This window comes from Macrosteles quadrilineatus, unplaced genomic scaffold (genome assembly GCF_028750875.1).
Source record: "Macrosteles quadrilineatus isolate MER2022 unplaced genomic scaffold, UCM_ALF_1.0 Scaffold_3__2_contigs__length_128488019, whole genome shotgun sequence".
In the NCBI taxonomy this organism is placed as follows: domain Eukaryota; kingdom Metazoa; phylum Arthropoda; class Insecta; order Hemiptera; family Cicadellidae; genus Macrosteles; species Macrosteles quadrilineatus.
Genome location: NW_026542596.1, coordinates 47789777 through 47816201, shown reverse-complemented (window position 1 = coordinate 47816201; position 26425 = coordinate 47789777). Strand labels below are relative to the sequence as shown.

Sequence of the window (26425 nt, the reverse complement as noted above, 5' to 3'; positions counted from 1 at the left end):
ATTTCTGACAACAGCTGGAGTTTCATAACAATTTTTGTTTCCCATGTTAATCTTATGGAGAAATAAAAAAATTTAAAGAGCTCCAGGGCCTCACTCTCTCATTATTTCCTTAAAAAGAAAGTTTCCTGCACAACTTCACGCTACGCTCTTTCCAATGACACCAAAAACATGACAATCGGTTCAGTAGTTTCGGAGGAGTAATTGTCACAAAAGATCTGCTTGCGTATTAAATAAGTACGAGTAATGTCCAGTGGTCGAAACTCGACCAAAAATATGTAATGTACTCACTTATGTTAATGTTTCACCCCACACTGTAAATAAAACATGTGATTTGGAGTTTCTTCCATTTGTTTTCATTTTCTGTTTATATTTCGTTGTTATTTCGTCACCAGCATGGCAACGCATAAGATCCATGTAAATTTTTTCAAATTTTTAAACTCATTTTTTTGCGCCTATCTTTGAGCCTATTTAAATTTATAAAGGGATTCTGCACACCTACAGGAAAATAGCTTTCTAACGGTATGCGTAGATTTTCCCTACGATGCTCACGAGCTGAGAAAAAAGGTTTTAAAGAAACATGCTTGCCTATTAATATATAGATAGATAGATTTCAAATCAAACCGGTGTCTTGGATTTACTAATATTCTATTCTAGTAAGCGTGCTATTTGGCGTAAGAGTAAGATATACCAAACACAATCGGTGTCAAGTATTGATAGGCGATTTTCTATTTTATTCGGCAAAAGACGTTTTTCTTACATCTGATAAGTCTTTCAATATGAAAATGTTACCAACTTTCACTCGGGTCTAAAATATAGTACAAACATTCCATTACTGCTATGTACTTTATAGATATTTTTAAAATCACATTTTCTAAGTTTTGTAAGTTCTTTACAGCTTTCTCCTTTATAGCTACGCTATATTTGTTTATTTGACACTATACTTGTTGGTGCAATAGCTTTATTTATCTGTATAGTTGGATATAAAGAATACAAGTTGGTAGGTAACTAATGGTCTTCATTACATTTTACAATCAATTATTTACCACGAAGAATTACTGTAATATTTTTATGCAACTCCAACGTCCGGTGGAACAATATCGTTGCAATCAAATGAAAAAATGGAAACTGATTTAGATTTTTCAGTAAACCCACAGCCACAAATCCCTCTGTTTTATTGCATCCCTCATAACTGAAACCGCCACAAAAATAACACTCTATCGACTAATTGAGTAATTAGTCAACTTTTCCGGAACGGTTTTAATCTCACTGATCCAAATTGTTTAGCTCTTTTTTAATTGCCTTTTTAATTTAAAATTCATTGTTTTACGGATCCAATCCGCTCGGTGGTTGGGTAGAATTGTGAAAAACGTTGCTTTGTTTAATTACTTCAGCGACAATTTCGTTGTATCATAATTCAATGTTTAGTTTGGAAAGGTTTCTTAATGAGCGGCGATATAATTTTTGCTTATGAAACGTATAACTTAGGTAATTAGTAAATTGAGTAAACCCATTGTAAAGCTGTAATACAGTGAATCAAAAATCAAGTTTAAAATTGTAGTAATTGTGTAAAAAAAAATCATTACTAACTGTGTTGTTTTAAATAGAAAGTAGAGTATATGTAAACCTATGAAAAACCTATAATTTTTCACTCCATTGAAATAAAAGTATTTGTCGACAATATTACATACTCAAATGTTGCCAATGCCAAAACATAAGTAATAAAAAATATTTCATGGTGTAGGTATTTACAGTAAAATTCGAAATCAAATGACAATCAAATGATCAAACACCACTTTATCAATATAGGAACCCTCAATCGAATCATACGTATAACCATCAACGCAGTCATACGGCCACAAACGAATAATCGTATCGAATACCCGCGTAATTCTTCTGGCGGCATGGATTTGGCGGGAACGAGGTCTATTAGCATAGTTATGCTTCATTGCAACTAAACGGGGTACGGCATTAGAGTATGAGAACTGAGAGTAGTGAAACAAATTGCATTGTAGTCGTAATTGTCGTTTTACACAACGTGATATAAACTAGGAATAGAATACAATAATTTTGAAGTAGTGTAGAAAAATAATTTAGGTTCATTACGTTGTCCAGATTAAGCACCCGTGATTTAGTTTTACAAAGTCCTGTTGGATTTGTGTAAGGAAGGTAATATGAAGTCAAGAAAATAGCTTGTCTTAACGTTGTCAGTAGTACTAATAAATACAGTAAAATAAAGTACTGATAGCCTTAAACATGGTAAATTAAAAGTTTAGGATAGCAGGTGGAAGGTATCTCAATGTCAATATGCCTGTGTCATATTCGTTTCCAATTCTAATCTATTCTCTTTGCTAATATTTAATTATAGTAAACTAATTTTTAGGACATGTCTCATTATTAGATCGTCTTGTTTTAGTGTAGTTAAATCATTTTAAACACTTGTTTACACAAAACGTTTCAAGTGAAATGTATAGTCTGATTTAATGTTTAAACGAGGATAAGCCCTAGTTTTAAACTAGTACCTGTATTTGTATACGACTAGCGTTCAAGAATCAGCTGATTAGACTGAACATCATTATTTTTAACCGACTTCCCCACTACCAACAAAAGGAGGAGGTTCTCAATTTGTTTGTGGCGATGTTTTTTTTTTCTATGTATGTTCACCAATTTCTCTGTGATTCTTTTACCGATCAGTGTGGTTCCACCACCAAAATAACCAGGAGAGTTCCTATTTGGTACCTTATATATTATGTTTAAGTATAATATTTGTTTCGGTGAAAAATTCTGAAAACCTTAAATACTCAACATTTATTTTGTTTACATTTGTGCAGATTGTTTACATTTGTGCAGAGAAGGCAATAAATAATAATAACATTCCCACAGCTGTTAGTTGAAACCATTTAAATGAAGCTACAGACAATTCTTCATGAAACAGTTGCTTCATATTGATCAATAAACTATTTCTTGCCATGGAGCCTAAATGAATTACATTGAGAAAAATGCATTTTGTTTTGGTTACTATACAAAATGTATTTTAACGTTTGACCTGATTTGTGTATACAGTAATTCTGTTTTTAGTATTGAATATTCTGACTTACAAAAACATATATGTTTCAGTGAATAGCTGTATGATATTGACAAATAAAGGTGCATTGTGAAAACCAAAGCATTCGTAAAACAGGTCTAAATATAAATTAAATGTAATTATTCCTTACACGACCTAAGACGTGTGACAGTGCATAATCGTCAATTGTCTTAAAAGTGTTAAATATTTTAATTACTAAACATGCATTTGCAGATGTGGAATGTTTATTGATATTCTCTACCCAGTTACTATATCATATCAATACTATTATGCCTGCTTCGGAAAGTCCTAGAGAAAGATGATTTGCAATTTCGACTAGCCTATATCTTGAGCAAACAAAACCCCCTACATGACTTACACCACTTTTAGCTGAACCAATCTTTCATATAATATTTTCCAAAGGTACTATACGTGTTAACGACCAATTTTCCACTTTTGCGAGATTTTTTAGTGCTGGTAGCTGAGGAATAACTTTCATATTGTTCCAAAAGGCTTGAGACGTTCAGTCACTAAAAATCATGAAATAATTTATTTTTGTAAAAAAATACAACCGACTTCAAACGCTCTATAAAGAATGAAATAATTTCAATAAAGTAAACTTTTGTATTAGGCAAGCTCACGTATTTCAAGTCGGCGCGGCTCAAACTGCAAATATGATTGAAATTAAATACTGTGTGTGTATTTTGAAAATCAATAAATTGTAGCTGGATAACTTAAATATATAAAAAACATACTGAACTGTTTTGTTTATATATTAAAGGAAATATTTTCTTGTATTTTATGTTTACTTCAGAATAAATGCATTATGAAAATAACACACACAAATGTTCTATATAAATAGGAAAATAATTTAGTTTGATATTATGATAGGGAAAAGAAGCTAGTTTAGTATTAAAACGTTACTTTTCCAAGTTAGAAACATTTAAATGTGTTATAATCTTTTTAAAGATACTCGTTAATACCACTATAATTCCGATCTCTGATTACGGCAATAAAATAACACTTAACGTATAACTATGAAAAAGACATGCAGATTAACACCTTGATAGTCACAATATGGACACCCTCTTTCAATTTTGTATCAAAAATCATCATAGAGCCGCGCTGACTTAAAATACGTGAGCTTGCCTAATACAAAAGTTTACTTTATTAAAATTATTTCATTCTTTATAGAGCGTTTGAAGTCGGTTGTATTTTTTTACAAAAATAAATTATATGATTCAGTAGTGGGTCTGACATTAGTTTTAAATTATAAGGAGTAATAGTAGTTTTCAAGAACTTTGTGACTATAAATGGGAAACTAAAACCAAACAGGTCTGAAATAGGAAATATACAAATGAAACGCATTGTTCTCTTCAAATAATAAATCTCCGTCAAAAGCAACCAAAACAAACAATGGTTGACAAAATATCGAGTAATTCCGTGTAAAACAACAGCTGGCGGTAATATCGTTTGGAATGAAAACACATTAATATCATGCGTCCGGGTAGTTCGGGCACTATGCATTTAAATTGGACAAACCATTCATAAAACCCGTCAACGACTCGTGTATTTCACCGGCAACAATAGGACGGTAATAATATAAATACGGAAAAACGAGAGCGGGCGAATAGCGGAAATATATCCGACCGGAAGTGGTCGCAGCCGGGAATGGCGAATGGCGCTTCGCTAGGAATATATCGGATAATCCGACGGAAACACCTGTCACGAGAAATGCTACCAATCTGACAATCTGTCGAAACTAATCTGTTAGATTGTTGCGACTTTGAGATTAATATTGTTATTATTTAAATTATAGTAAGTTGGGTTCAATGGTCTGAATCTATTTTCAACTGTACAGTTGGAAAGGTCTCTGATTCAATTATTAGGAAATTCAGTTTTTTATGGTTTAAATTCGAACTGAGCTTCCCTTGGTCATTGTCATTGCAATACATGATTCTGGCTGATGAAACAGTTGATCTTAGCTAGTAATAACAAAGTAATAAAGGTCATTCATTCCATTTTACTCTCATTGAGTATTCATATTCAGCTTAAAATGTGAGCGAAGCGACTAAATGAATTTTTATGATACTTTTCTGGGATGATTGTATTTGTTTATATTTGGAACTTTTCATGTAATTAAACGTTGCAATTTAAAATTATAAATCCATAAACAGGACTTAAATAAAAATAAGCGGGACTACTCAAGAATGTCGAAAATAAACAGCTGATGTTCATGACTCCAGCTGATTATTTTTCACCCTAGAAATAAAGAGAACTACTTTAGCTCTTTAACACAGCCATTTACACACACACAGTATTTTTAAAACAGCCATTTTAGCTCCAGTATAACAAAAATCAATTCATCACAATCGAAATCAAATTTAGTTACTTAAAAATTCAAATATACTAATTACAATACAAATACGATACTTTGACGGTTCACATGACGAAATCATAAGGTTCAATTATAATACAATACAGCCACGTGGCCCGGTCAGCTGATCAGGCTATTTAACGGATGAATAAGATAATCAGCTGATCGTTATCAATCAGTCATCCAGTAAACCAATTCACTGCTGAATAATTGACAATCCGTTTAATTGGCAGTTACGGATTCAAGATGATCCGAATGGTGATTATCTAATTGTGGACATCGTACGATATGATATCTAAGGTGGATTAAAATAACTGTGTTACTTTGTGGATAATTTTGACGTTAGTTACGTCCGATTTATGTAGAAGACATTTTAATGTTATAAAACGTTGACATTTCAACAAACTAAAACAACCCAATTACAAAAGCTGGTCCTATGGTACTACAAAATAGTATAGCAAAATTGTGAATTCTAGTCAAAAATGAATCAGAATCATTTAGTCGACAATAGCCAACTCTAGTAATATTACGAACAAGAAACATACATGAACACAAATTTCATATATTACAGTAGGCCTACAATAGTAGGTCTACTGGTATTATTCCATATTCAATGAATAAACTTGATATATTCAGTAATCTCGAAAAATCCATTTATATTTTTATATTACTTAAATGTTTTGTCTATTTTTGTTTTGTAAGCAGTTTTTTTTACGTTTCAAATAAGCCCTTTAAGTTCCAATTTGAGCATTGGTGCTACTTTTTGAAAATCAAATCAGCTTATTCAAATAATAGAACTTGCAAATTGATTATTAAAGTAAAAAAACTGTACTTAATTACTATTGTATCGTTGGCTGTACTTGCAGTATCCAAGTAGAATCTAATACTACAATTGCCGTCTACTCAGGCTTCTCATACTATTGTAAAATAAGGCTACATTTGAGTGCGCTGTTGTCATATAAGAAGGATTACTAAAGTGGGATTCTGATGAGGTTTCCTGGTAGTTAATAGACAAAAATATCATTATTTGTTTAAACTATTTATAATGATAGTAAAGATAAAATGTGTTATAAACATTTAGGAACATCTAGTTAACTACTTCATTGTCAGGTAATCTATAAAGGTGATAAATTTAGAAGAGTATGTTTAATTCTTAATCATGATTAAGCGAAATAATATTTAAATATATTATGTTTGGGTTCGAATCCATAATGAACAATAGTGTCATTGTTTAGCTGTGGATATTTTTATATTCCACACAAAATGAGTGATTACTCTTCACAACTGCAGAGGCACTAGAGCCGAAATCGCTCAACTCAGTTTTAGCTGTGAATTAAAAAAAATATATTATATGGAAAACAAAATGAATGCAACGTTCTGTAAGACTTTTTTTATTAAATTTAGAGAATCTGCAATTGTTTTTTTTTAATAAATCTATCTACACATACACAGTACAAAATAATTTTAAGATACCAAATAGTTTAAATTAAACAAAGAATGGCAGAATAAAACTACTTTAATTATAAAATACAAAATCTGATTTTGTTTTTCCTTCACAGTTTCTGTCCACTAATTGTGCATGAATTGAGGATTATGCTGTAAACATACACTATTACAGTTAAATTTAAGCTTGAGCAAACTCGTATTTGTGGGTAAGAACATTTTGTAAGTGATGTTTCTTAAGATAGAAAACACTGTACATTTCGGCTTCACACTATACATACAATTGAAAGAACTGCTTAACATTACATAGCTTAGATCACAATTTAATAACACGTACATTAAAGTAATAAATAGTAAATTCATAAATATAACATTAAATATAAAACCTTATTATTCACTGATTTTTTTTTTATTTTATAGACAACTGTTTGAAATATAAGATTAAGGATAAAAAATACTCATTTCTGCACTCACAAGACAATTATTAATAAAAAATAAAACTAATAAATAATGAGTTTTGTTTGTGTTATTTTTTGCCATTGAAAGCAGTTTGAAACACACTAGTGCTAAAACACAATACAAAAGCTGTTTATAACATTTCTGAAGGCACTTGCAGTTAAATAGAAAAGAGGCCAGAGTATCACTGTTAAACAAAAATACCAGGCGAAACAGTTTTTCCACGTTAGTGCTGTAAAAACTCGTGTGTCCATCCCAAAAGAATCTGGCTCAAATCAACAAAGTAAAGAGTGACTAACGAAAATATTCTATAATGAGGTCCACCTATTTCCTGGTTAGCCAAAGGCAAATCGTTGGCAATAAAGTATGTTGAAGGCGTTGCCTGACTTGTAGAAGGTCTTCTGACCGACGTCTAGAAGGTCTTCTACATTGCAATGATAAAATGCGATCTTTGATCATCGTTGATCCATTGACTATAGAAGTTGCTGTTAGTCAGTACAGATCAGCCATGGTAACATTTCTTCTGACAGCGTTGTTGAAGCCTTCCTTGAAATGGTACCAAATATCACTCTTCACAATCTCGTCTGTTCTAGCTGCAATGAAAAACATTCACAATTTAACATTTTAAAATGAAATGTACTCGATTCAAATGGAGTTTCGTAGATCTTACTATCTAAATTGAAGGAATACAAATTCGTCCCTGATGTCAATTATATTCTGATGATATTTTTTATTTGGGTTACAAAAGCGGGGATGCGGAATACTATCCCCCGGAAAACTACCCCCCAGGTGAAACGTGACGACACAAAATCTGCTAACTAACCAATATGGAAGCCGTGTCCGCGACTGGAATACTACCCCCCCTAGACAAATCATGCTATGTAATTTTAATTTTAATTCGAGTAATTCCGTTGGATAATAGAAAAGGCATGTGGTGAATATAAAACCGATTTTAGAAATGTTACAGCAAGTTTGGTTGGTTAGGTTAGGTTAGATTAGAACTGTTAAAACTGCCCCCCCCCCCCGGTTTCTGACGTCAATATGACGTAGGGACCTGCTTGGGGGGGTAGTTTTCCGGGGGACAGTCTTCCGGCGACCCACAAAAGCTAATTAAGTTCCTGGCATACAAATATTGATGCTTGTTGATTTGAAATCAAATTGATTTAAGTCGAGAATACATTTTTGGTAATTATTGGTTATCAATAAAATTTCGCCACAAAGAAATAAAATAACAGGATCTAATCATTTTGAAATAGTTTTATAGATTTATCATGAAATAATTAGAATCACCTTCACTCATTTGCGACAGCTTGCACCAAGAACATCAAGCCACGAAGACTACTCAGGTAGGACAAAACCTTTTCATCGCTTTACAGTGTTTCATCTCCATAACACAAGTTTCATCCAAGAAAATTACTTTCGCGACAAAAATAATAACGAAAGTTGAAAAACCGTCACAGAGGGTGGATAAAGAAAGAAACCCACTTTAGGCGGAGTAAAATTTTAAAGGATTACAAGATAGTTGATACGATTGCCCTTGAAACCTTAATTACGGCGAACAAAACCGGGGAAATGACGTGCTTAAAAACAAAGCGGTAAAGTGGGAGCGGGGAGAGCGGGGTGGTTTGTACAGGGGGGGGGGTAAAACAAACAGATGAGCGCCGGATCATACCCCTTCGACAAGCCTCTTTAAATACTTAGCGAACTAATCAAAACCGAGGGACGGATTAAACTTTGTAATACTTCTAGTGACTCGATTGTCCGGGGTTGCGGGAGCGCAATTATGTCCCCCCACCCCTGCGGCAGATCTCATTAGGAAAAACAAACACGCCGCCATTGTTGTGGCCGACCAATAGCGCGGGAGCGATCGCGCGGGAAATAGCGGCAATCGCGCCGCAATTGAACAATTTGCCGAGTTTGCTCCTCAAACATCGTCTACAAGTCAAACAAGACGGCAATTACCACAATTGATGGCTCGTCAACGTTCAGCGAGTTGATGATGATAACAGAGTCCCAGCGGAATCGGGTAAACGGCGCAAATATTGGCAACACAGTTAGTTTTGTAAAACGATCTAACGCACGTTTGCTCCAACAATCTTTACGCATTACACATGTAGATTCTCCTGGTTTTCAAACGATTATTCTTTTAAATATTTTTGACAAGAAATCTCTTTTTAGTTAAATAAAATATTTGGTTGCGCTGGCTAAGTAGTCTAAAGAGGTTGTTATTCTATGATTTTACTTGTTAACTGTCAGGCGTATATTGGATTTATAATTCTAAAAATCTGAACAGTCCGTCAACACCTGCACATGGACAAGAACGAAAAATAAAGGTAAAAGGTTCATACGTTTGTTATTAGATTACTTAAAAAAATATTTGTTAATTTTGTAATACATACATATTAAAAAAATAAATTACCAAAATGACAACTGACTGGCATAAGGGGTTTGTAGTAGAAAACACAAAATTCTGATGTAAAGTTATTTTTTTAAGTTTTGAAAATAATATATATTTTTTACATCTTTACATTGACTAACGTACCTTTCCGTTGGTTGGGCACAAGCGAGTTTTCCACCACACGTCCGAAGAAGTCCTTGGTTTGCTGAAAAACAAATAAAGGTTTGAAAACTTTCATGTTAACAGCGGCAAAAAATTTTCGGGAACCATACGACCCATCGATTATTCAATGCTCATTGTGGTCTTGGATTTAAATTGATCTTGCGATCAATTAAACTCATTATAATGAATCGACAATGTCTACACTGCTAACAAGACTCATTCTTTAAACACCACTGCCGATGATTGTACAGCTGAATTAAGATAATTGTAGGACATTACCAACACACATAGCTTTTGTTTGACACAGCTTAACTAGCAAATCAAGACAACGCAGGGAGAAATGTACAACTCATTCGATCAACTAGGGTCGAGAGTCAGTAATTGTGACTGGTGACAATCATTTCTGTGTGGACGAAACCATCAGATGCGGGACGTACGACATACGGGCTACTCAATCAGGATACGCGAGTCTCATTACTGCCAATTACAGGACTAAATTGGGTTACTAGAGACAATGACCCTGGCTGGCGACAACTACTGCGGTCCATGGGAGTGTGGGACTGGGAGGAGTGATTTGTAGAGTACTGGAGGATGGTACTGGAAACTTTTAGTTAGCTGCGGCGCTCGACCCACGGCAAGACTAACCGACATAGTTGAACCAACTGTTTTGTGACTGAAATAATTGTAGTTGAGAGTTCTAATTTTGTTATTACGATACTGTGTATTGTGTTTAAAATGAGTTACAGTAGTGATGAAGCAGCTCTGGTGTTGTATAGACAATTGAAATCGCAGAGGACGTAGAAGGTATTGGGCACATCCTTATATTGAAACAGATATTCAATGTAGACTCTTTGTAGCTGCTGCTCCATTACAAAAACATACAACACAGGGTGGTGTTCAACCTTCTGAACCAACTGCACATTCAACTTCTGATCGCTCTAAAACTAGAATGCTCTGCAAACGTCTAAAATCCACAAAAATGCTTGAAAAGTTGTTTAAACCAGGCGACTGAAATCACCTTCCAATCGCCGACTGGTCCTCGACTGGTCGCATCGCAGTTGCACCGTGTGCACGGTCCCACATTGGTCGGGAAACAGTCTTCTCGTGTGTTGACCGCCTAGAATTGTGCTTGGATATAGCGGAGTAGTTTGATTGGCGATAATCGGTGGAGATGACGTTTTGTTGCGCCTTCTCGAGAACGGTGTTGATGTAAAGAAACGTATAATTCGTTGGTTGTTGCCCATCTCTTTAAGCGATTAATTGGATCAGTCACTGAGGGGCCGAATCCTCTACCATACTTTCCATTTAGGTAGAACACCTATAGTTTGCATTTGGTTCGAACTGAAAAATAAGTGAAAGACCATGTGTCCCCGTTTCCTGGCCAAGAAATCGTTTCAGATATTGCTGTTATGGGAAAAGGAAGAAGTTTAAATAGATTTTGTTGATATACAAAACACGAAAATTTACTGATTCCACGTAAACTTCCAGAGAGGAAAGAGTTTTATAGGATTTATATCCAAAGAAGCTGACAAGACGACAAAGTTGAGTTAAAATATTACTAGAGAGCTAGTAGGTGTCCGTTGGTGACTTTTGACTATTGTATAATAGTCAATGCTTGAACATAGCAGGAACACAGAGGAAAAGGATATTTAATGCGATTCTTGTAAGAGTTGTAAACTGTCAAACCGGATATCAGGTACGTTGAAAAAATATCCAACATATAGAAGTGATAAATTTCAATTTTACCCAATTAAGTAAACGTATTTGAAAAGAAATCTGTATGCATCAATTCGTAAGAGAATTACGTATACCCCAATGTGCAGCGTAGCATCGGTGGTATGTCACGGTGGATATATGTCTAGTACACAGATAGTTCTCCAACTCAATATCTCTTTATGTTTTATATGTGTGTATGTAAAACCTTTTATTTCAACAAAATTGACTGAAAATGAAATGAAGTTACAAATCTCAACAACACGACTGAGATCACCAATACAATTCCTATTTTTACAACGCATTAAATCTCAACAAAACAAATTACACCACCAAATAACATCATACAAGGGTAGGGTACAAAAAGGCCAAGTGGGAGGGCGGGTTGACGATCAATTGATAAAGCCACTCGTTGGCGCCTCCCAAATAAATACCCGGCTTTTCCGCCGCCGCCGGCGCGATTCCATTTACGGCGAAGAACAGAAAGTTTGTTCTTTACGTCGTTAAGTTGTGTCTAAGCGAGGATAGCGTCCGGTGTAGGATTTGTGGCCCGGGCCCGCCCCATACAACATTGTATCTTGTGTCTGCGGCGGGTAAATGTACAAATACCACACGAGCTTAATGTTAATAATTGTTGTTCACCAGACAAATTACTGAGAGAGAAATGTAGACGTTTCGATTTATATGTATAACAAATTGTACAGAGCTTATTACACAAGGCCATAGGCTAAATTTTCATTTTAGAGGGAAAACTAAATTGGACGTTTTTACAATAGGAAACTTAATTTTTCAACGTGAGAATGTTTTTGTCACGTTTAAAATCGAAACTTAAAATATGTGTTCTTGGATCATGCAATTTTACTGCAGAAATTTTCAAATATTTTACTCCCTCCTATGAGCTTACTTGCGTTATGGAGTTAAACGAACCCATGACGTGGAAAAATTGAAATTTGTATATGCTATGTATGCAATAATGCTCAACAAAATATGCTTAAGTAGAGAAAAGGAACTGTGTCAACCAAGAACTCAAATTATATTATGTCGCGTTTTCATTTGAATTTGGTAAATTTATAGTCAACATTCAGTATGCGTCTCACTCAGGTATTTTTAGTTAGTGTGGACAGGACACTTAAAATGTCTGAAAGTAAGTCTCAAACGAAACACAAGTCATCAGGATGGTTTTAGAAAACATTTTGATTCATCGATAACTATTTATTAAACAGGTAACATCATGAAAGATATCCTAGTAAAACCATCATAGCAAAACTTTCGAAGACTTTTTTAAGCGGGTCTTTTGTAAATTGATACTTATTTAGCTTCCTTTTTTAACGATTCCTTTAAAAACACTTTATCTCAAATATTGCAAAACCACTATACATAAATGACGTAGACCAAACACAAGGAAGGTATTGGAAGGAGGGGATGGAACACTTGACTAGGTAATTGATGTTTGTATAATGTCCGATAGATAGGAGATTGGTTGCAGGCCTACAGTAGCAGTTTTGGTCTCAAGTCTCCGAGGAGTACGGGATTGCGACGAACATTGTTCTATATTGCATACAGATATTGCATATGGGCATATTGCATACGAGCTCAGCCTTTGACGAAGATTAGGACCCTTGTCAAACGGAGAATGTGGTTCGTCTGGTCAAATCACTTTGCCTTCCGCTCGGACGAGAGATATACCAGCACTACATCGCAGCAACCACCAGATCAAGCAAATTCCTGTTGACTCGTTGAAATTTAATAAAAAAAGATAAAAGTTAAAAAGAATTATAGTTTAAATCATTTCGCTGAAAAAAGTGTAATATTACATTCGTAGCAACCTGCAGATCGAATTCCAATAGCCCAATTCAAATTGCATCTGGCAAAATGTAAAAACGAGAAAGAATTACAATTTAAATTATCAAGAGCAGGTTTTAAGAGGATTACTGATTGCAGCACAGAGGACAACACCATTTTGGTTAAATAAATCACAAATCAAGGCCTTTTAACAAATATTATCAAAGTACAGGGTGTTTCTCTTTCCATGTAATACCTAAAGGTTTTCTAAAAACGCCACGCAAAGAGTGGCTAAACACGTTTCAATTAGTAGCAGTTTTATCAGCTGATTGGATTCGCATTTAAGCTCATATTAATTGGAAAGGAGTCCAATTAATATGAGCTCTAGGTATAACTTTTTTGTGTGGGGCTTCGTTAAAGATCTATGCCAGTAAAGTGAACACAATAGAAGAACTCAGAGAAAGAATCAGGAGAGCGTGTGCAGAAATAAATTGTCAAAAATAAATTGTAGAAATCGGAAAACACATTGATGTTGGGCAAACTGTTTATTATGTAACAAAACTTGAAATGACATCCAAGACTTTGATTGCAATTTTTTTTATAAACGTAGACACTAGACTATGTAGACCACAGACAATAGACCTTTTGTCTATAGGTAGACGTAAACACTACTATAATTTAATATTATGAACAAGACATTGAAACAACGTATAAAGGAAAATATAATCAAAAAATTAATCGAAGTAAGAAGGCTGTTTATGCATATTTCAAAAATAAGTTTGTGACAAAGATTTCATTATTATTTAATAGGTTTAAAGTAAATTTATGGCTTTATTTCATTTGTAACAAAACTTTATTTTATAGAAAACAAAACTCTTCTACTAACAGGAAAAGGCGTTCGAAACAAATAGTGGCATCGCGACAGTCAGTGGACGATGGTTATTATTTTCTTCGATTATTGATAGAAATATATTATAATCCATTCCTATTTTTAAGATCTAACTATTTTTAGAATAAAACTTAGTGTTGTTTAATTGAGCCACCGATACAGTACGCCTATGTAAGCTAATGATTTGTGTCGGTGTATTCATATTTTAAACCGAACCAAACTTATTGTAAACTACAGAATCTTTTTCACATAAACTCTCAAAGTAACAATAACTAACGGGGGGATCGAATTGTATACTGTATAGCACACTACTTATTAGAAACTCTCATTCAACTAAGTTCCTAAAAGAAATAGCTACAACTGGTCTATCTAGGCGGGATTTTTACTTCAGGATCTAAAAGGCAATGGCCTTCTTTGCAACGGTTACTATATTCACGCCCCACATAGCGGCACATAGCACTTGAATCCGAAGGACAATCCTTTTAATAGAAAGGGCAATGATTGAGTGGTTCATTTAACTTTGTATTTTTAGTACAGAATTACAGCTGGTTCATGCAGATGGTATGTCTACTTAAAAAAAATCAATGGCTTTCCTTTACAAAAAAGGTGTATTTTGCACACCACATCGAAAGCTGCGCATATATCACGACTTCCAACAATCCTAAAACTAAACTAAACTCCGACCCGACAACAAAATTAAACACACCCTTCATCAGATCACCCACGCTCCCGACAAAGCGAACCAAAGACAAAGGGTGACACTAAAACAATCACTTCCCTCTTGTCGCGGTCCCATGGTCCACCCTCGTCTCACAATACGCCACCCGCGGCCCACGCGGGAGGTCCCGGCATATTGACAGTCAATGGGTCGAGCACGTGCGGAGGAAACACCCTAAACAGAAGGGCGGTGACGTGCCATTGCCCAGGGATTCGATTACAATTAATGGCCATCCACGAAGGCCCCATTAGGTCGTCTCATTCTTCCGGACTCTCGGTAATGGCCTGGATTGTACAGACGCCAAGTCAGGGTGTATAGGTCCGTTGTTATTTTAATCTGGGGGGTTCATGAAAGTCATTAATGAGTTGTACTTTGCTGATTTTGATTTAGTATTTGTTTTTTGTAAAATAAATTAAGATTATGAATGCAGTATCCTCGATTTGTCTCATAGAGAACACTGGCAAATTAAAATTGTTCATAATATCATAAAGAACATCAAATAAGACTTATTTGCAAGGTTGGATGTTATCGACGTTTGCAGCAAGACATTAAGAAGGTTCCACGCGCCGGCTGTTTACCACGTAAACATGGTCCTAAAAAAGAACCTCGTGGCATTATTAAGTGTTTATCGAGTTGAAATAAACTGTAAAATATTCACAAAGAGCCGAACTATGCCCTGGATGAGCTGAAACTTCGTAATTGTACTGTAGTACATTTACAAAATCATTTTGGAAATCCGTAAATTACAGTAGTCTTTTTCACATGTCATTTTAGTTTCTAAATAATAGTTAAAACATTAATTTATCCCCATACATTGCAAGATCTCATATATTAAGAGAGAAAAAAAACACACAATCATTGGGAACAAATTAGTTTTAGAGTGTTGAGAGCTTGTACCGTAGAGGCATGTTTAGCCGCCATCTTGAATTGACCGGGTATAACCCTCTTAAAGGTAAATTTATCCACCGTATCATAATAAAAATTAATCCCGCTTAATTTATTAACTGCTGCAGTAAAATACTACTTAGTTACATGCGAGAAATATTGGAATTTTGAAGGTAAAATGGCAACAATTCTTTCTAAAACCAACATTTATTTTGCTATAATTTTATTTAATTTGTTTACAAGACAGATTATAACATTTGTTTACATTTTATGTAACTCTTAAAGCTTGGTTAATTTTAAGGAATACTTTTTTTAACTATAAACCAAAATAAAGTTGGTCTACAGTAGAACAGGGGTAGGGGCAAAATAAACAACAGACCGTACAAATAGTTTAAAATGTACCTTATCATAATTCCAAGCATGTGATTGAGAAACTTGTTTGGCTAAAAAAATATTCGTCCAGTAATGTTAGATATTACAAAATATTAAAAAGTATTCTATTCTGATAATATTTTAACCAAAAAATTACTTTAGTATTCGTCCACCTACTGTCGGATATCATTCGTTCTTAAACGAAAAAAAATCAAGCAAAAACGCATTGATGCTAAGTGTACGACATAGGTAAGATGAATTCTATAGTTAAGTTATAGTTAAATTATTACTTTTAAAAATTCACTTTAAAGAAACTCATACAATCACGCAAAACACTTACACAACTTACTTACAAAGATAGCTTTTTACAAAACCACCGTATCGTAAGTGTAAAACGCATACATCCACATTACCCCTTAATCCCAGTCGGACATTCACCATTAAGGCGAGCTGGTGACACGGATTAGTCCACAAGGACTAGTTAAACTTTCAACACTCAGCTCAAGTACAATTATCTGATGGGTCTGCAGTGCAGTGCACGCCCTCCGAAACATCATCACTTTACATTCCGTTGTTATTCCACTTTTCAATTTTTCCGTCTCTGCATTAACTCGGTTTTCTACATTTAGCCTGGATGCATATTTAATCCGCACAAATATAATGCTGTTGTTCCGAGTCGCGTCGTCCGTCTGTCACGATCCTTTGTGAATTCCCTTTATAATGTAAAGCGATATTCGAAGCGTGCCCGCGCGTAATTCATATATCAGCATTTCCATTATTGAGGATAAACATTTTACTTGGCTACAAGACCAAACGTCATTGGGCGCTGCCTTTAATCTTTAAATGGTTCACACTCCCGCTTTTAAACGTGGATTACTTTTCCGCTGCTTACATGTTATTCGTTTGTGTTTTGAAACATTTCAGTGACAGTAAAAATGCAATATTGTAATAGACTGAGTGATTCAGCGTGTATATTCTGACTGAACATTGTACATGCTCGGTGAGGTAAAAGTCAAATGCATGGAATCGATGTTCGGAGCTTAAAGTCATTGAGTTAGAAATGTTTAGAACCACCCGATATACTCATAACTTAGGATTTGTATATGCTTTTTAAAGAGCATTTTACTGGTTTCCACAAAAAACCTTTTTCTTTACTGTATTTGTTTTGTACAATGTTAAAAAAGGTGTAAGAATCCCCTTAAGCTATAAGTTCTTATTGTATGGGTAACATTATTATTTTCGAATCGAATGGTCGCCGACTCAAAAGAACCCAGCTGTCCTTTATAATTGGGCTTTTATGGAGGTTCTTCCCGATCAGTTCAAGATGGTGGCTAAACATGCTAATGTTCATAAACATGCCTATACGGTTTTTTGTAGTAAGACGATAGGCACGAACCAGGGATTGTTTTCACATTTCTTCAGACTAGACATAGGGGTTGTTGAATTATCACTTAAATAAAATCCATTGGAGATTTGGCGGGATTTGAACCCGGGACCTCTGGGGCTGAAGTCCCGCGCTCTATCCACTAGACCAGCTCGCTCCACTTTGCCTTTAGGTACAAGCTCTCAACACTCTGAAACTAATTTGTTTCCAATGATTGTGTGCTTCTTGTGCTTCATATCAGAGCTTGCAGTGGGTGGAGCAAAAATAATTTTTAACTATAATTAAGAAGTTAAAATCGCATGTGTAAAAGACTAATTTACAGACGTTCAAAATGATTTTGATATACTTAAAGAAACAATCACTAAGTTTCAGTTCAGCCAGTGCATAGTTCGGATCTTTGTGAATATTTTACAGTTTATTTCAACTCGATGAACATTTCAATAATGCCAGGAGGTTCTTATTTGTAGGACCATGTTACGCGGTAAACAGCGGCGGGTGGAAAAGAAAGTCAAGAAACAGCTGGTAGTCCGTAACAAAGCTACACAAGGCATCTTACTCCATTTTAAACTAAAATACACCCAAACCCAAACTAATCTTATTTTGTAAAACAACAATTTATTTAATTGATTCCAAATAGCAAGCTATAATCATCAAATCACCCCTTTCCAAATCATCCAGTTTCCCGGAAACAACAATATGAAATATCGTTCAGCATAAAATATCCCTCTCCCCCCTGGATGAATGATGACAAGCAGTTGATTCACTCAAGAAGCGCTCGCCGAGTAAATGATGCTAGGATAAAAGAGACTGGAGTATCGAGGGGGGGGCAATAAACAAGGTGTACAGAACCGACAAACAAAGAGCCTAATAGCCTGGGGTGACACTCATAAATATGATAATGTGGGGGGAGTGATACAGTTGCCAATTGGGCAGACTTTTGACATTCTGTGGCCACAGCCAGGCCCCGAGCCAACATCTGTGCAGTACGTAGAGATTTGTTAGTTGAACCACCCGCTGTTTTGGGGACGGTAATTGGTTGGGTGAAAATTGGGTTTTGACGGGGGATTTTTTAATTGGATGTATTTTCGACTCAAAGTCTTGTCTACGTGTTTGTCTGATTGTTTTAAGCTAGTTGGCTATTTTAATTGAGACTGAAAATTTGTTAGTTAATATTTTTCTTCTAATCGGGTGATAATTTATTTTGGTGCAAAAGTTTTATTAAATATATGTATAGATTTTTTGGTGGTTGGATGTATTTGAAAGAGCGCACTTCTAAAACAGCGGTGAGCTTTTAATTAGTGTTAAATTACAATTACAAAATAAAATGGGAACGCTGTATGAGAATTGAACGGCGTTGGATGCCTTTTGCCACTTTGCTTCTGATCACCTGTTTCGTACGTAGTCAAGGTTTAAGGACATCTGGGCAAAGATTCGAGCCAAAGCTACTGGCTCGTCTCGGATTCGATCTTGTGACTTTTACATAATTGTGCGAACACTTTGCCCACCTAAGCAACTATCTATATTGTTTCATTAAATAAAACAATAAAAATAGAGGCAAAATCACTCATCCAACCTAATTTTACACAATAAAAATTGATAAATTCTCTTAACCATAAACCGAATACTTTCAAACATATATTTTCAACCCCGAACAACCCCTTTTAAAAACTCCTGACACGCAAACGTAACTCGAAACAAACGATGACAACAATGAAACATACAAGCTTCCTGATGTACTTTGGGTTAAAAAGGAAATCGTAAGTTGGGTAGAAGGTGAAATGAAGGCCTAATGGCGGCCATTACCGTTGGTAAACGACTGAACACGGTCCGTTGAAGCATTAGCGTGAGGTCTGAGGAGGAAACCGTCTAAGTAGATCTCAGTTAATCGCCAACAATCTTCTATTTTACGTTGTTTCTCGGCCAATTTATTTTTACGTGATTTCACTGTGTTTCTGTTATAATCTATAAGGGGGGTGATGATATATTTCTGTTGGGGTTTGGGGTTCTATGTTCACGTAGCATTAGTATTCTAATCGTGAATTCGTATCGACCAGTAGGTGCATGGTGTTAAGTAAAGAATATCCAAGATTTAACATTTCGTAAAGTTTTAATTTTTTTTTGTAAATCTTGTTATGCCATAGCTCATGAAATAGCGAGCGAACATAACATTTTTCAAAACATGTAAACACCTTTTCTGAATGGTCAATTATTTGATCAGCCTTCTCAATAGCAATGATTTTAATATATTTTTTTTACCTTTTTTGTAAAAAGTATAATTATATTTAGTTTTAATAATTTTTTTTTTACTTTTATTTCTATAATGCATTGTTATTACATTATGTATACTTACTTTTTACTTTAAAAGCCACATAAGATCCTTGGCCGATTGTATTTTTATAGAACATGGTATACCTTATCCAAAGAGTCGATTTATTTTACAAAATTGTAAACTAGAACATTAAGAAGCTTTCAAATACTGTTATGTTATAATATATATTTTTAAATATATACACCTGAAAAACCCCAGCTAGTAGCTACTTTTCAACATTACCTGACATAAATAGTTTTGCTTTCAAGTGGTTAGCTTGATCTGAGCAAAAACAGCCTCTCAAATGCACAATTCCATCTAAAATTTACACGAATTGGACCATGTATTTAATTCAACAATTGATAATCTGAAACTAGACATTAACTTCTCCACATTTCTCAACGAACGCCAAATAAGACCGTCCCCTAAATGTGTTTATTTTGTAAGACATCCCCGTGTGTAATACAAGCAAACAAATACACAGAATCGCACTTAAGTCGGACAAACTTGTAAGGTCCGGCGCTAAACGACGCCATATTGTGTAAATGGGGCAGAATAACGTCCGTCGGCGACCAACGTCTAGGTCGTCTTACGTCTCGAGGTTGGATAAATAATCGTTCATAGGCTTAAAAATGTGGAATAGTTTCAAAAGTTGCAGGCAATGTTGACCAGTTTATCAGGAAACATTGGTTCATTCGACAATTAGCCAAGATACTCACCAAGAAAAACGAAAATATAGAAAGAAACGACTTTGTTTGTTACAGCATGTTTGACATAAAAATCACCGTTCTGCATAAATATAACGCCAAATCTTCTCTAACCAACACACAAAAACTATTAAGCCAAATTAGCTGGAATTTAGCGTAGAAATACTCTACGTCCCCAGATTTGACCCCATTTTAATATTACTCAGGCCTACGTCACAATGCCTCAAAGTTTCGTGGTGGTGTAAAAAATTAATGTTGAAAGATCCCTATGAAAACAAGAAGAAAATCGGCGATGTTTTTTGCTCTATTACTTTCATTCCACCACACAGACTACAATGATTTTTATCAATGAATAGCGTGTTATTGATTTGTACAGTAAATGGTAGGTTGATGTACATGTTTTTACAGTTGTTTAAAATCACATTCGTATCTTCTGCGTTCTGTTCTTGAATAGCATGGGCATAACTACACAGGAAATCTAGGGAACAATTGGATTAAGTAGTTTTTAGTATTGGTAGATCATCCCTGTGGCATGTTATAATTATCGTGTTTTATTAGTTATAGTTACATAAGTTATTGTGGCTGAATAATTTCTCGTTACACCTTACTGAACTAAAACATCTCGAAACCTAGGCCCGTAGCCGTAGTCAATGCGGAATGGAAGGAGAAAACCACATGCAAAACAAGATGGCCGCCACAACCCCATTTTACGACCAGACTAGTAATTAATCCACAACGCAAGTCCCTATAAACTATCTTGCTCCTTTCTGTTCATATTGTAATGAAGCTTTTAAGCCAACCCCCACTATTACATCACGCCGTCATCTTTTCTTCATAAATCTAACAAGGCTGTCTGGGCAATTGGTTCCAGGAGGAAAATGCTATGGAAAAATATAACGATATACAATACAGTACCACTATGGACAGCAATTATTTTTGATAGCATTTTTTTTTAACTCCTGTTGGTGAAAGTTACTTTACAAGATGTTACAAAACTTTTTCCTAATTTTTAAGAAAATAAATTCAAGTGAAAAATTAAATACTAAAGTAAAATTGTGCAAAGGTTCACCGTTATTCAAACAGCAAAATATTTTCTTATTTAGCTTTGCAAACAAATATTTTTGATATTTTCATTCTGTACAATCTTTTCAGAATTTTGTACGAGCCTTCAGCATAATCAATGAGCTAAAAAGGGTAAAAAGCTACGAAAAATCAAGACCAAGTTACAAAAGTTTTAATGGAAGAAGATATTTTACTACGACAGGGGACAGTACTGTACTGATAAAATACCTTAACTATGGAAAACGTTGTATATTGCGGGTAATGTTTTATTTTAGACATACAGTAATCGATATACTGTTGTGAAATCTAATAAAAAATGTTCTTGAAAATATCAATATCTGTAAGATGTTCTTGGTATTGTAAAACAATTTTTGATCCATTAGGAATTGGTTTGGATTCATAAAAATCGATATATAAATAAAGCAAGTATGGGTTTTTATTAACCCCTACTTAAAGTCCATCATTGTTAACAATTAACATGTAAATGTCAGTTAAGAAATTAGATAACCTTAATCGTTTAAATAACATATATACAGGGTGGCTGGTCATCAGTGTTACAAATTTTTTTCGGTAAAAGTACAATGTAAATGGAGTTTAATGATAAAACATTCCAACTCTCAAAATTGGCTTAGAAAAAAAAAATTAATTCACTTTTCATAAAATACTCTTGTGTTGAAACTTAAAGATACAATTTCTCGCCCACTACTACACATATCAAAGCAACTGATATAATGAACATGTTCTACATTAAATTTCCAACAAGAAAAAAAACAATTGTTTTGAGGTTTAGGGAATAAAAGAACATTTTAAATTGTGTCAAAGTAAAAAATTACTATGTTTTTTTAAACTTATAACATCTTTTGTCTATTGCACTGTTTTACACCCTGTATACGAGAAAGTATCAAGTTACATAAAAAACTGCGCCATTTTATAAGCTTTCAAACAGTATGCTACACTAAAACATTTAAGTTCAACTTGTGCTGGCTTTAGTAATTTGAGTGTTAAAAACGTGTGTGCTTAAAATCGGTAATTATAAAAATACTATGTTTGCCTCAAACAGTGCTCCTAACTTAACTGTGTGTAATTGACAATTTTATATTTCTTTATTATAAAATACAGTGACTACTGCATACATATCTAGAATAGCCTTTTTGCGAAAAGATTGTTTCCTAATACAGAATCAGATATTTTAATTCCAGCTTATCTTCTACAATATGATAAGATAAAGAAGTTTAGGCCTGTTCTTTCTGTCCCCATTATTATCCAGATCGAATGACGAATAGTACAGCTCAGATAAAACACTTCGCTCAGTCAGTCCAAAGTAGTGAACCAAATTAAAACTATGTCTTTTTCAAATCGGGAGTACGCTGATATGCATTACATCTATGGATTTTGTGACGGTAGAGCGCGGGCGGCCCAGAGGGAATACGGCATTCGCTATCCTGACCGTGTTGTTCCAAGTTCACAAGTATTTACCCGACTCCACCAACGCCTATTAGAAACAGGATCTGTTAAGAATATAAAAAAGAGGTCGGTCCTAATATTGATGTTTTTGCAGAGGAAGATATTTTAGCAAGGGTCGAAGATAATCCAGAAATAAGCACAAGGCGGCTAGCAGCTGATACTGGTCTTTCTCTTTGGAAAGTATCACAAATTTGGAAAAATAATACGTATCATCCATATCATTTCACTCAGGTCCAGTCTCTTGAACCGAATGATTATGTAGCTAGAATGGTGTTCTGTCGCTGGCTCCTGAACAGAGACATCGAAGAGTACCACTTCTTAAAAAAAAAATACTGTGGACAGATGAGGCACGATTCGATCAAGAGGGAGTTTTCAACTATCACAATATGCATGTCTGGGCAACAGAGAATCCAAGAGCAATGAGGGAATCTTCTTTCCAGCATCGATTCAGTTTAAATGTGTGGGCTGGAGTTGTTGGTGATGTGTTGGTAGGGCCGCATTTCTTTGAAAGAAACTTGACGGGAGTAAAATATCTAGATTTCCTGCAGCACAACCTGCCTCAACTTCTTGATCAATTCACTCAACAGCAAAGAGAAGAGTTAATATTCCAGCAAGACGGCGCACCCCCTCATTTCACCTACGATGTTCGACAGTGGTTGAAAGAAAATTATCCGATTTGGATAGGTCGTGTAGGTACTGTTGCTTGGCCACCCAGGTCTCCAGATCTTACCCCTTTAGACTTTTATGTTTGGGGGTACATTAAAAGTGAAGTGTACAAGACCGTTGTTCGGGATGAAAATGACTTGCGTAATCGCATTATTGAAGCTGCAAACAAAGTGAGAAATGAACCGACATTCAATGTCTCCGTGCGCGCTATTAGAAAAAGAGCAAGTGTGTACGGGAAAACGGAGGGCAATTTGAACATAAAATAAAGTGAAAGCATAACGGTTTTCTCAAGCGCCAATGCACATTTTTAGTACATTAGGAATATGCTTGTGTTTGCTATATCAATTAAACAATGTAAATGTAATGATGAATCAAATGTAATGAAAATCAAATAAAGCTGGTTATTACAATTAAAGAAGTATAACCTCTTCAACCAAACTTAACGTTTTGCATTATATTTTACCGATTTTAAGAATACCACGTTTTTTAACACTAAAATTACTAAAGAAAGCACAAGTTTAACTTAAATGTATTAGTGTAGCATACTGTTTGAAAGCTTATAAAATGGCGCAGTTTTTTATGTAACTTTATACTTTCTTGTATACAGGGTGTAAAAAAAATGCAATAGACAAAAGGTGTTATAAGTTTAAAAAAACATAGTAATTTTTTACTTTGACATAATTTAAAATGTTCTTTTATTCCCTAAACCTCAAAACAATTGTTTTTTCTTGCTGGAAATTTAATGTAGAACATGTTCATGGTATCAGTTGCTTTGATATGTGTAGGAGTGGGCGAGAAACTGTATCCTTAAGTTTCAACACAAGAGTATTTTATGAAAAGTGAAATAATTTTTTTTTTTTCGAAACCAATTTTGAGAGTTGGAATGTTTTAAATACATCATTAAACTCCATTTACATTGTACTTTTACCGAAAAAAATTTGTAACACTGATGACCAGTCACCCTGTATATAGACGAATAATATTATCAACAATTTATTCTCTCGCTAGAAAAGTAAAAGGAGAACAAAGTTCGCTACTGAGATGTAATTGTCCGTTGCAGAACACCAATAGATGGGTCTGAACGGGTCCTAGCACAGGTCTGACAGAGGTAGAGAAGTGAATCTCTTTCGACATCTAGTAGCATCGGTCCTCCCACTAGCACAGGTTCGCGGCGTCGTATATATGCTGGCACTACTACACAACTTTCTAGCGAGAACCAATTTGAAACAATCCATCTACAGCTAACTATGCTTTATGTATGTACGCTTTATTGGGTTGTTCAAACAGGTACATGATAAATTTGGAGTTAAGGCTTTACAGTAGTTCTGTATAATTTTAATCTCAAATAATACAATTTATGTGGAGAAGTTATCAATTAGGGCTATTATTAACGCACTAACAGCTAAAAAGATATAATCTCTTGGAAACGGTACAAGTCGCAATGCAAATTTTTTAGTAACACTTTGTACTATTACAACTAGTGATGTGTCAAAACCAAATCACAAAACCATCAAAACTTTGAAAAAGTTTCGGTTCGATCGTCAAGTTTTGAGATTCAAAAGTTTCGAAATTGAAAATTTTAGCACTTTCATTTTTGAAGCTGCTGAAAAGCTACTGAGCTTTTTAGTGTCATTCATTACTATTATTTATAACACTGTTTACACACAAGCTGGTAGCAATGGAGCAAACAGATCACAATTAAGACCAATGAAACAGGTGTAAATTGTATTCTGAACTGCAAAAGGCATCTTTACATGAACAACATACAATTAATTCCTAAGTTTCATATTGATATTTATTGAACACAAAGAAATATTGACCACCAAATGTTCTATTAATCTAATATTCACATATAAAAAAACTGCCAGGAGTTTTATTTATTTTAATGTTAGTTGCTTATACAAAATTATGTTGTTTTGGGTTTAAAGTTTGCCAGTCGCATAGTAATTTATGTTATTATGTCTGGATAAGGAAAGGAGTCAATCTCTTTTGATCGCATAATGAAAATTATATCATTATCTGTGTTTTTAGCAACCTTGACAAGGTAACTAAAAAAGTTTTAAGTTTAGGTTTTGAGATTCGAGATATTATTTTTTTTTCGAGATTCGTTCAACGTTCCAGAAACATGTTCAATCAGTTAAGCAATTTGCTTTCAAAAAGGAAATGTAATATCCAATAAAACGTACAGTGTCAACCAAAGAATCTAACTTCTGCTGTCCATTATTTATTTTTTAAGCCTCGACGACGAGAGCTGGACAAATGGTCCAGAATGACGCCGCGGCCACGTCCTACTTTATGTCTTCCTGTCCTCAGGTCCTGCAGTCACTACAACGTTGACACTAGCCACTGTATTAATCATTACGTCAATGTCGACACTGCTAATTATACCAAACGTTACGTTCAGTGTAACTCTAGCAATTGTTATGTTCGTTACGAAACACTGGCAATCGCTAATTCGTAGATTTCAACTTTTACCAGATATTTGTTATTGCGATGGTTTTCTGTGCTCACAAAATTGAAATGATCGGCATAAATACCAGTTTAGTTTATTAAAAAAAGTATTACTGTATACCAAGTC

At 34.6% G+C, this 26425-nt stretch overlaps 1 protein-coding gene across 1 annotated transcript in view; it reads right to left on the bottom strand.

The window, feature by feature from the left end:
• Nucleotides 1-6839: 6839 nt before the first annotated feature.
• LOC128990460 (chromosome transmission fidelity protein 18 homolog) overlaps nucleotides 6840-26425 on the bottom strand; it is a 58506-nt gene continuing 38920 nt past the window's right edge. The window contains exons 22-23 of the mRNA XM_054412830.1: nucleotides 9880-9940; nucleotides 6840-7930 (exon numbers count right to left, since the gene is read on the bottom strand). Coding sequence (XP_054268805.1) covers nucleotides 7830-7930; nucleotides 9880-9940 — 162 coding nt within the window. The 3' untranslated portion in view covers nucleotides 6840-7829. The remainder of the gene's footprint in view (nucleotides 7931-9879; nucleotides 9941-26425) is intronic.